Here is a 12,780-nt window from a genome sequence, read left to right on the forward strand (position 1 = left end):
TATCAATTCCATTTTTATAGTCCTTGGACATTCCAACAAATGATTCAACAGTCGGTGAGAGTGAAAGTTTTGAGCAGAATGTGGCAAAATTCAACCTAAAATTCACCAGTCTCTTTACTGGACTGCTGGATGGTATTCGTGAGCTTCCTCGTGACAACAACAATGAAAAACTTATCAATCTGATGTACAGGTTAGTATTTTCCTGTATCATATTTCACTAACAAATTTGTTGTTTACAATGGGCTGCTAGTTAATGGCTGTGACTATTAGTAGGTAATACATAAAAATTATTTGTTCACTACTTCGGTCACTTTTATTTTTAACACCACTAAACATTTTGATGACCATGTTATCACCAGATAACTTAAGATTCCAGAATGAGGTTAAGGTTAAATTAAGATTGTTTTATTCTGATCTTGTAAGTGTGTGTGTGTGTGTGTGTGTGTGTGTGTGTGTGTGTGTGTGTACACACATGTGTGTGCGCGCCATAGGCTTCTGTTCTGGGTCCACTGCTTTTCTTGATATACGTCAACTGCCATAAAACATTTCTGTTTGCAGAGGACACAAGTGTTGTTATGAAAGACATTGAACATAATGTAAATGATGTGGGTAATGAGGTAGGAAAATAAAATAATCATTTTCTGAAAATGTAATATAATTGCGTAAACAAAAAATCTACTTACAAAATGGCAGTAGGAGAAAACACACAAAAGTTAACGAAACATGCAAGTTTTTGGAGCCATTGGCTCCATCTTCTGGCACAAGAGCTGATGGGAAGGGAGAGGGATGAAGGAAACCTTGCCATTGCTTTTCTGTTATCCTTCTTCCTTCACCTTCAACCTTGTTGCCAGGAGGAGGAGCCACTGGCTCTGAAAGCCGCCCCCCCCCCCCCCCCCCCCTTCCATTTTCTTAACTTTTACCTATTTTTTTTCTGCCACTGCTTGGTGAGTAGCTTTATCCAGTTACAATAAGGTAGTCAGTATCATCGGCACATGGGTTCCAGAGACCAGATTAACGCTTAACTACAGGGAAACAGACCATTTTAAATTTCTGTGTGTGAGGGTAGATGGAAGATTTTCTAGGAATTGTGACATTGAAGATCTTCTGCTGAAACTGAATTCTGCTGTCTTCAGTATAAGAATGATGGCCACTGCCAACACAGAAATGAGTTGGATTGTTTACTTTGCTTACTTTCACTCTATTCTGTATGATGATATACATTTTGGGGCAGCTCTGTGGGCTCACCAAGACTCTTCTTAATTTGGAAAAGAGCAGGCAAACTGATCAGCATTGTCATTTTGCAAAATTCTTGTAGGCTGTTGCACAGGTGTATGAATCCTATCTCTGCAGTCCCTATAAATACATTCAGCACGAGAATTGCTACTTAAAGTATAGACTCACTCGGAGGAAACATTCCGTGAACACTAGATGGCAAAATGGTGTGCACTTGGATAATACTTCCTTAAACAGTGTACAGAAATGTGTACACTATTGTGCAGGTATCATTTTCAGTAGGCTTACAGCTGAACTGAAAAACTTGAGTGATAAACCCTAAGTATTCAGATCCAAGTAGAAAGAACTTGATCTCCAACCCACACAGCTACACCCCTTTTGCCTCCAGGAACAGTGAAACAACTAGATGATTTCCACTTGACCTGTGAGACATTTCTTTTTGCTCCAGTGGAAGAGAATTTCTGTCTGTGACGTAAAGTTTCAATATGCTACATTTCCCCAGAGGGCTCAGATCACTTTTGTGATTATGTGCCTGGCCACTGTGGGGCCCCAGCTCTTGCAGTGCTACTTCCATTTCCATGCTGCAAGTTGTTCTTTCTGCTACTCTTTTTTCCTTTCTACATTTTCAGTGGATGGTCTTCTTGGTGCCAATTGTGCTTGGATCTGGTTTGTGTTTTGGTAACTCATTTTCTTACCTTGTGGCCTTCTACCTTATTTCATTATATATTATATGGTCACCTTCTTGATTTGAGTCTGCTTTTCTAAATTTTACAGAAATGTGGATTGTGCATGAAAGGTCGCCCAGTGTGGCATATATTCCACCATTGTGCCTTTCTCTCTTTGCACTGTTCTTTCTTGCAACAGTACAGCCAGTCCATTGTTGTGGGGGGGGGGGGGGGAGGTAGTTCATTACCTGCAGGGTGGTAGCCCCCTTGCCCTTGACCACACAGGGATCCACACTGTTGGTGCCTGAGCTGGAAACTTGACATGCAAGCCAAGGAGTATGTGCCCATCATGGCTGGGGCACAGGCACTCTGGGCGATGGTTTACTACACAGGTAACCATTGCTGTTGTGTCCATAGGGAGAGCCCCCATTTGGAGTGGTCATACCATGGCGGAAGATTAGCACATGAAGTGAATTAAACTTTCTCCCGGCACAACTCCAGCAGTCTCTTCTGAAGCTAAGACATATTGCAATGTGGAGAGGTATGCCAGCAATGTTCCCTTTCCTGGAGGCATCGTGGGAGAAACATAGGGCTCAGAGACAAAATGAGAAATCCTCCTCCCCCCACAATACTTATTTTGTTTTAGGATGGACAGGGATTCCTTTTTTTACTACAAAGCCTTTGTTCTTCATTGAACATCTTGAGGATAGGTTTGGGGAAGTGGCACCAATTTAAAAAATGGAAAATGGTTCCATTCTGCTTAAAATGGCCTCCCCTGCTCAGTCACTGGCACTGCTCACCTGCGACGAACTGGGTGTTATTCCTGTCACTGTAAGTTCCAAACAATACTATAACAACAACAACAACAACAACAACATGGTACAGGGTATCGTTTTCCACTGAGATCTCCTTTTAAAGACTCGTGATGTACTCCCCACTGACATGGAGTGACAAGGTGTGCATTTTGTCCATCTCCAGCGAGAATGAAAAGACAACAGAGTGGATACTGGAGCCTTCGTCTTGGCCTTTGAAAGTGACTTGTCACTTCAGAATGTCAAGGTGATGGTGTATCACTGTGATGTCAGGCTTTATATCCCTCCTCCTACTCAGTGCTACAAAGCAGGTGATTTGGACACATGTCTCTGCATTGCTATGCCAGCTCAGTCTGTAGGGATTGTGGCAGTCAGTTGCACACATATGCTCCTTGTGCCCCCCCCCCCCCCCCCCTCCTCTCTCTGTAAACTGTGGGGGAACACAGTTCCCTCTTTTCAGCAGACTGCACCATTGTCAAATGCGAATGCAAAAAGAAAACCCAGGAAGACAAGACCCTTCATTGCCTTACATATCGAGAGGTTAAGAGCAAATGTGATTGCCTACATCTTACACTTATGACAATGACATATGTTGCCGCCACGACGACATCGTCCACTGAAGTGACTGTGATATCACTCTCCATGGCTTCTTTGTCTGGCCCTCAGTGCCACCTGACTACATCTGCTCCTCTGGTGGTTGGGGGTCCTCGTCCTGCTTTGGGAGTGTCAACTCCCTATCTGGGACATCAGTCCCCAACCCCCAATCAGAGAAGCAAAGCCCTCCTTGCATTCCTTACCAGGTAGAGTCCCTTGGGATGCTCCCTTCCCAGGAGTCTGCTGGTCTGCAACTGTATACCAGCCGGAGGCTGAAGGAGCCACAGGTTGCAGGTCATAGGACTTCGCATTCCTTCTCTGTCCCAGAATCTGGGGCAGACAAGCCCTTAAGCCCTTAAGCCCTTGCAGCCCCTGTTGCCCAACCCCGAATGTTCTGCCTCTGCATCCCAGAGAGGCAGTGTTGCTGGTGGCCTATATGTCCCCCTCCCCCTCCTCCACACACCCTGATCTGGAAGAAATGTGTGTTAATGATGTATCTTCACAACCAGTGGTAGTGGGTGGCACTGAGGCATGACCTGCATCCTTGGTCCCCACACGCCCCCACAGGATACAGATAACATGATCCTCCAGTGGAACTGTAGCCACATTTTCTGCTACTTGGCTTAGCTGAGACATCCTTGGTACACTTCCCCTGTTTTTTGTGTTGCCCCAAGGAAACTTGTTTACCAGTGGTGTGAGCCCCTTCCCTCTACGGTTATTATGGTTATTGGGGCTATTTTAAGAACTGCACTGACTGTGAAAGAGCATCAGGTTGTGTTTGCACATACATTCTGTACTCTGTCTACAGCAAACACATGCCACACAACATGACTTTGGAGGCTGTGGCTATTCGTGTGAAGACGTCTGTGGAATTTACCGTCTGTAATGTGTATCTCCCTTTCAGTGTGAAGACGTCTGTGGAATTTACCGTCTGTAATGTGTATCTCCCTTTCAATGTTCAATGATGAATTGTCCTAGTATGCTTTGCACAGTTTTCTCCCCCCCCCCCCCCCCTCCCCCTCCTAATATGGAGTGACTTAAATGCCCAACTATTCCTTTTTGTGGGGGGTGAAACTATGACCACTGGCTGCAGTAAAGCCACTGAAAACTTGCTCCCAAAGCTCAATCCTTGCCTCTTTGTATACTGGTGTTCCTGCACACATCAGATTGCCATATGGGTCTTACTCGGCCATTGACTTTTCTATTTGCAGCCCAAATCTTCATTTTCTGATGTTTGCACTCCCTCACTGTCACTCGCCTGCATATCCAGGTGTCTCCAAAGCTGATAGGGATGCTCTCACCACCGCCATCCGCCCTTTGCACCCAGCCACATGGAGGTATCAATGCAGTTATCCAAAGCACAACTGCAGCCATTCTATTGGCAGCTGACTCAGCGATCCCATCTTCCTTGCCCCCCCCCCCCCCCCCCCCTTCCCCTGGTTGGAAGACAGTACCTCGATGGATCCCCGAAATTGCTGTGGCCATTAGAGATGGAAGCGGACCCAACGCCATAATCAACATCTGTCAATGGAGTACCTCATTGCCTTTAAACAGTTCTGTGGCCAGGTCCACCACCTAATAAAACAACAGAAACGATAATGCTGGAAGTGGTTTGTTGCTACCATTGGACCATGTACCCCTCCTTTGCGGATTTGTGCAAAGATTTGACTCCTCTATGGATGCCAGTGCTGCGGGTGTACCTGGTATCCCGGTGAATGCTGATATCTACACTGATCCAGATGCTGTTGCCAATCATTTTGCTTTTCGTTATGCTCAAGCTTCTGCATCTGAAAATTATTGGCATGCATTTCGTGTCCTCAAACAACAAGTAGAGCTACTTCAATTACCATTTACTACACATCAGCTGGAACCTCTTAATGTTCTGTTTAGTGAGTGGGAATTCCTCAGTGCTCTAGCTCTTTGGCGTGACAAGGCTTCAGGCCAGACCATATGCACAGCCAACTTCTCAAACACTTATCAGTGCATTGCTAATGTCTCATCCTTGCAATTTTCAACAATATAGGTGTTGAGGAGGAAGAAAAGAAAATATTGTATGCTGATGACGTGACAATACTAAATAGAGCCCAAAATATGGAACGGCTTGAGAGAGGAGCATACATATCTGCAAATGTCACAGCTCAATGGCTGTTGGAAAATGAATTGGTTATAAATCTAAAAAAGACAAAGTATGCAGTGTTTAAAAACAAGGAAAAGGCTGTAGACATGGATTTAGAGGTTGATGGAACAAGGCTGGAAGAAGTAGAATGTGCTAGATTCTTAGGTATTCTTGTGGATAATGAACTGAAATGGAAAAAACATATTAATAATGTCTGTAAGAAACTGAACTCAGTCATATTCTTAATGATGCAGCTATCACAGTATTCAGACAAGAACCTTCTGTGTACAGTGTATCATGGACTTTATGAACCGTACTTACAGTATGGAGTGACTGTGTGGGGAAACTCAAACAAACAAGAGACAAAAAGAGTGTTCACATTATAAATATATAAAAAGAAAAAGATAAAGGCAATTAGGATCATTTTAAGAAGAAAGACCTCTGAAACGTGCAGAAACTGTTTCAAGAATTTAGGTATCTTTACTTTTTCATCGTTGTATATATACAAAACAATAATGTACATCACAAAAGGTAGTGAGGACTGGATTACAAATGCTAGTGTACACACCCACAATACAAGAAGGAAGAATGATGTACGGAGCATACCCCACCGACTGGCAATGCTAGAAAAAGGATCCCAGTACTCTGGTATCAGACTACTAAGAAGTCTGCCTAAAAACCTGCAAGATAGTGTACTTCACAATGACTTTCCAAAGAAACTTAAAGACTATCTCATTGAAAAAGAGTTTTACAGTGTTGCAGAATACTTATGCCATTAAATTTGTATCTACTGTTATCCATTATCAATGATGTAAAAATGTAAGCTAAAGGTGTAGAAAAATAAGTGATAATGAACGGTAATACTTTGACATGTCCTATATTACACGTTCATTTACTGTACACAATGTAATCTTACAGGATCAAATAAAATTCAGTTAAATTAAATTCAATTCAACTGTATCTGGAACGAGGATAACTTCCCGTCACAGTGGCAAGAAAGTGTGATTGTCTCAGTACTGAAACCAGGTAACCACCTCATTCAGATTGGCAGCTAACAAACATCCAATTAGCCTCACAAATGTACTCTGCAATTTTTTTGAATGTGCGGTGAGCTGACGACTATGTTAGTACCTTAAGTATCGGGGTCTTTTGGCTCTGTTCCAGGGCAGTTTTCGCCAATGCCATTTTACTGCTGACAGTTTGGTCTGCCTGGTGACTGCTATTCATTTAGCTTTTGACTGGCTTCAACATCTTATTGCTCTCTTCTTTGAATTGCACAGGACTTGAGACATCCCACGCATCACCACATCCATGCAACCCTCCATGAGTGGCGTCTCTGGCGCCAACTCTTGATTTTATTCAGAACTTCTTGTCTTGCCGTACTTTCTGAGTTGAAGTTGGTGCTTCCTGTGGTACTCTCCATGTACAAGAGAATGGGGTCCCATGTGGCTCTGTATTGAGTGTGTCCATTTTTCTAGTGGCAATCAATGGTCTAGCAGCAGCTATGTGATTTAGTGTCCCCTCCCTGTATGCTGACGACTTTTGTATCTACTATTGCTTCTCAACTGTGATTGCTGCTGAACGTCAACTGCAGGGAGCCGTAAGAAAAGATGCAATCCTGTGCTCTTGCCTGTAGCTTCTGGTTTTCCATCACCGAGACATGTGTCGTGCTCTTCTGTCACCATCATACTATCGCTCCCCAACCAGAACTGTACCTCGAAGACCAAGTGCTCCATGTGGTGGAGTCTTACCATTTTTTTGGCGTTGGTCTTCAGTGCTCGATTGACATGGCTTATCATCTTCACCAACATAAGCAAACATGCTCTTTGCTGTCTTAGTAACACCAGGTGGTGTGGAGACCACTCTGTACTTCTGTGGCACTTCAAACTTATGATCCTGTCTTGTCTCAATTGTGGAAGCCTGGCATATGGCTCAGCATTGCCTTCAGCATTGCAGATGCTGGACCAAATAACCCATTGTGGGGTCCAACTTGCAACGGTGCCTTTTTTTACCAATCTTATGAACAGCCTAATCGTAGAGGCTGTCATCCCACTCTTACAGATAAGGCGCCTATTGCTGCTGCTTAACTGTGCAATACACATTCGCTGCTCCTCTGAGCATCCAAACTACTGTGTCCTTCTGCCTAGTAGGAGATCTACCTCCGACAGCAGAGGCTGAGGTCTGAAGTCACAATCACAGTTCACATACGGAGTCTGTTCTGAACTCCATCTTTCCGCACTGTCATCTCTTGTTAGAGAGAAACTGTGTGAGCCCCCAAGGTGTGAATCCTGCCCTCGAAGCTGTCTCAAACTCTCCTTTGTCGAAGGCTTTTCACCACCTGTTCCTGAATGTCCTTTACAAATTTCCAGGCTCAGATGTGGTATACAGTGATGGCTTTACAGTTGATGGATAAACTGGTTTTGCCTACACAAATGCAAGACAAAGTGAACGACATTTGCTGCCAAATGGACACAGCATATTCACAACAGGATTGGTGACCATTGCTTGACCCCTCAGCCACCTTCGTTCTTCCACTGGTGAATCATTCTTAATGGGCAGTGACAACTTGAGTAGTCTTCAGGCCTGTTGAACAGTGCTACCCTAGACACCCAGCAGTTATGACTACCCAGGATCACCTATAAGACCTTCATCACGCTATAATGTTGGTAGTCTCTGTATGGACCTGTAGTCACATTGGGATCCCAGGGAATGAACATGCTGATTGGCTTACAAAGACAGCTATCAGGATGCCAAGTATGGGGATGGGATTACCAGAATTTGACCTTCAGTCAACTCTACTCTGACAATTGTTGGAGACTTTGAATGCAGATTGGTGTGCCCTAGCTACTCCAAATAAACTGTGAATCACAAAGGAGACCATGATCTTGTGGCAGTCTTCCTTCATGCTTCTTGCAGGGAATCCACTGTCCTCTGTCAGCTTCACATTGGCCATACTTGGCTGACCCACGACATCATCCTCCGATGTGAGGATTCACACCAAAGTCGGTATAGTGCCCATCTCACGGTGGCCCACATCATACGGACAAATTTGGCCACCTTATGGTGAAATTTTAAACTTACTGACACTCTATCTCTGGTGCTAGCAGACATTGCAAAAGCAGCTGATTTTGTTTTGTGTTTTACCCGTGACAGTGGTTTTTACTCCTCTCTGTGACATAGGACACATTAGCCTCATTGGCTGATTGAGAGATTAGAGGAGTGCTCCGTGACCTGTTCTGACCCGAGGGGTGCATGGATGCCCATATTCGGTGGGCTAGCATGGCTCCTGCCTTTCTGATCATTTTAGTTGTTCTTACTCTTTTACATCAGTCATTGGTTTACAGACTCACTATCATTGTTCTTTTTCTTGAGATTTTTTCTTGTCTGCGTAGCTAATTTTCCTGTGGTAATGTAGGGTGTAGAAGCACTGGTAGCATGCAGAGGGTGCATCTCCGATCACATAATGTGTCCTGGGGATTCCAGCTGCTTTCTGGGTGGGGCAGTTCTCCCACTTTCACCCTTTTGCCCATCTCACTTCTAATTGCTTCTATCTCTTGGTTTTTTTGATTCTTGGATACAGTAGAGTCCATTGGGTTTGCATTTTGTGCACTTCCTCTCTTAGGGACTATTCCCTGCTTGACACACAAAGGATTAAGGGCCTAATGACCTCGTAGTTTGATCCCTTTAACCCCATCAATCCAACCATCCATCAGGATACATTATATTAACAGAGACAATGCCACATTTTGACATGAGAACTGTTGTTTATTTAAGAGATGACCTGCCTCCTTATAGTAGCTCATGTAACAAGGAAAGTGTGCATATTAAAATTTGGTGAGTTGTCAAGCATTTTAGAAAAATTTTTACAGTTAAGGCTTCAATGTTTTTACAAAGTGTCCTTTTTTAACCAGCTAATCAATCAGCTACATAAAAGCATGTACAGTTGTCTTTTGTAGGGGAAAATATTTGCTGGCTTTGTAAGTGAGCAACAAGCTGCGCTTTTCCTGTTGTATTATTTTAATTCTTGCACATTAAATTAACTTGATATTTAAAGCAATGTTTTATGTAGATATTATATCAACAGTTGTTAATTTTATATTGTTATGTGTGAAAGTATGTGGAAACGAATCAGATTTTAACATACATTTTAATTTGTAAATTTGGAATTTCTGAAACTCTTGGCCACGTTCGTATTATTTTATTAATGACATTAACAACCATGATTCCTATGATTCATTATTAGTTTGGTGCTATGTATAAGTTAATTTATGTTCATTGCTACCATCATTTTTCACAACCTATAATCATTTTCAGGCTTGATTTTAATGGTTCCTACAGTGACCAGCTAAATATATTTGGTTTGAGTAACTCATCACATAAACTCAAAGAAGGTGAGACATCGGGATGAAATATAGTCACCTGATTCAAGAATGATGTTTTTTCCCAGTGCCGAGTCTGTAACCTGCCAGTTAGTAAGACTTAACTTACAACAAATTAATTAACCTCTGTGTAGTATTGTCATTAGGATTTTATACAAATTACTATTATAAATGAGATAGTTAAAATATAATTTTAATCATTCATGTTCTTTGTTTCAAGATAGCAATAGAACAAGTTTGAAAGTAGATCTGAAAATAAATTGTTATATGTAATACTAAAATATGTTTGATAAGCAGGTCACAAAGAAAATGGTACAAACAGTGAAGTCAATAGAAGCAGTTTGTGAGCATTTTGTGTTTAGGTCTGGACAGCAGTAGAAATAAACAGAAGAGTGCTTTTAGTATTTCAGTAGAGTTTTCAAGACTAATCTTCCAATGTGCCAGGAAGGGTTAGTTTCTATAAGTATGTATTACCAGTTATGAATTAACAGCAGTGATACAAGGAATTTTAATACGAAACACATCCAAATACTACGGGTCACTCAAGAAGCAAAGAAGAGGTGTGAGTTGGTAATTACTAAGAGAGATAGGTAAAGAAACAAATGAAACTGATAGAGCAGTAGATAAAAGCAGGGTGCAGCAGAATGGTAGGAAGAGGATTTTATGTGAATCAGAAATAAAGTCAGACAAGAAAATAAGTCTTGCTCCTTGGTAGCATTCATGAGAAGGGTGTAGTCCAAGCAACAAGGAGGTTGGGTTCAGGGTTCCAGATCACAATTTATGTGAAATCTAATGTGTGCTATGGCCAAGTCATAAAAGGACCATAAAGCATTAAAAATAAATGTGATAGAGGAGGATCAGGTATGGACAGCTGGGAACAGGCAGCAACGTAGCCAGGAATGTGAGGTACAGCATCAGAAGTAACATGAACACACTAGGAGCAGCAAGTGTGAACACAAATGTAGTTCTGTATAGGTTCTTTAGTGGAAAAATCAGCCTTTTCTTAACAAAGCTGTTCAGCAAGTTATTGGGAATTGATAGGGTTACTGTATTCTTCAGACAGTGCTTGTATTGTAGCTGTTGAAGTTGATGAGGTGAAAATACCTGAAGCATGGCCTGCTTGCTTAGTAGGAAATGAAAAGATGGGTCAACAGATTTGTTAGTCAAAAGAATTGGGGGAAGGGCGAAAGTTCTGTAATAACTTTTAAGAGAGGTTAACCTCTATATTGAGACAGGCAGTACGTCAAGATATTAAAATAACTGAAATTCCAAATAATGCAGAAATAGCAAAATTGTATAGTACTTCAGTATTGTGCACCAGAATATTAGAGGCCTAAAATAACATTTGATAATCTATATGAAGTAGGAAGTGGGAATTTAGTTATATTTACCGGTCTGAGCAGTATGTAAATACAGGAATATTGTTGTTGATTTGTCTTCAATCCAAAGACTTGCTTGGTGCAGCTCTCTGAGCAAAATAGAACAAAAATGATAAATGTTATTCACAAAGTATTCCTATTGCAGCAGTAGCATGGAGGAACATGGACTAGTGATGTGTGTGAAAAAGTATTGCATACTCAGAATTATGGAGATATATAGTTTTTGCACAGAACAACAAATGTACAAGCATGTGCATATAAAGTCATTCTCCCTAAACAGCACAATTACAGATTGAAACTGGTAAATTTTGATAAGTTCTTGCAACATTTGGAACACTATTATGTCACCTGTCTGTCAGGAGGTAAATAATAATTTGAGGTGATTCCATTATTAATTTTTGAAGGAGTTTGAGCAAAAACAGGAAATAGAAATTTTACTTAACAATTACCAGTCTAACCTCAGCTGTAAACTTTCCCACCAGAATTATACACCTTAATAGGAAACATTAATGTGCGTGAGGAGGACATAGTCAATAAAGATAGTGTTCAAACAATGGAAACTTCAAGTTGGAATATCAACAAGGTAAGGAAAAGATAGATTGGTATTTACCATAAAGATGACACATTAAGTTGCAGGCAGGCACGATTGAGACACTTACACATTAGCTTTTGGCCACAGACTTCACCAGAAAAACACACACACACACACACACACACACACACACACACACACACACACACACACCTTATTCATTCACACAAGTAAGCACACCTAATGCACACATACCCACCAGCTCTGGCAGATTGGACCAGATTAGTAGAAATCTATCTTGTCCTTACTAGTGTTCATTCAGTTTTAAATGTATTAAAATAGTGGCAAATTATCCACAGCAGAGAACATAACAAATCTAAATCAGGTGTAACCAGGAAAACCATTAGAACTGTCAATGAGCTCACAACATATACTTTTAGAAGGAACCTGTGAAGCATCAACTGGAATGAGGTATTTGAGGCAATGGATGGTAAATTCTAAATTTATTACATTTTTAAATAAATTCCTCTTGCTTCAAAATGTGTTTCTCAATGAAAAATGTGAGATAAGACACCAGTAGTGTATCAAAGAAACCTTAAATGGTATAGGGCATCACAGTATCATGTATCATATATCACCATATGAAATGGTTGGGACAAGCACATAGGCGCAACCACTTCCATGCTATAGAAGGTATTTGTATTTATTAAGATAATTATAAAAGAATCAAAAAGTTTGAATGTTGTGTTGTAGATCAATAATTATGAAAATAAAATCAAAGCATTATAGTGTGTAGTTAGAAGGGAAAGTTTATCAGGGGACAAGATGATTTAATAATGAAATATAATCACCAAATGGTCCACGACATTAAACATGTAACAACCCTCTTAAGCAACCACTTTCTAAACTCAGTACAATCAGCTAAAAATAAAAAGGGTTAAAATGTATCAGTAGCACAAGCAGTCGATCAATTCCAGATCATGCACGTATCTTCCAGGGAAACCAGGAAAATAAGTAACTCTCATACAACAAAAAATTCTCATGGAGGTAGTAAATTTCAAGCAAAATAT

The 12,780-nt window shown here is 41.2% G+C and overlaps 1 protein-coding gene across 2 annotated transcripts in view; it reads left to right on the forward strand.

Moving 5' to 3' along the window:
- LOC124804780 (gamma-tubulin complex component 2-like) overlaps nt 1–10,045 on the forward strand; it is a 184,344-nt gene extending 174,299 nt beyond the window's left edge. For both annotated transcript variants that reach the window (XM_047265104.1, XM_047265105.1), the window contains 2 exons: nt 21–190; nt 9,735–10,045. In XM_047265104.1, the coding sequence (XP_047121060.1) occupies nt 21–190; nt 9,735–9,828 (264 nt within the window). In that variant the 3' untranslated portion in view covers nt 9,829–10,045. The remainder of the gene's footprint in view (nt 1–20; nt 191–9,734) is intronic.
- Nucleotides 10,046–12,780: the final 2,735 nt, after the last annotated feature.

This window comes from Schistocerca piceifrons, chromosome 7 (assembly GCF_021461385.2).
Source record: "Schistocerca piceifrons isolate TAMUIC-IGC-003096 chromosome 7, iqSchPice1.1, whole genome shotgun sequence".
Taxonomy (NCBI): domain Eukaryota; kingdom Metazoa; phylum Arthropoda; class Insecta; order Orthoptera; family Acrididae; genus Schistocerca; species Schistocerca piceifrons.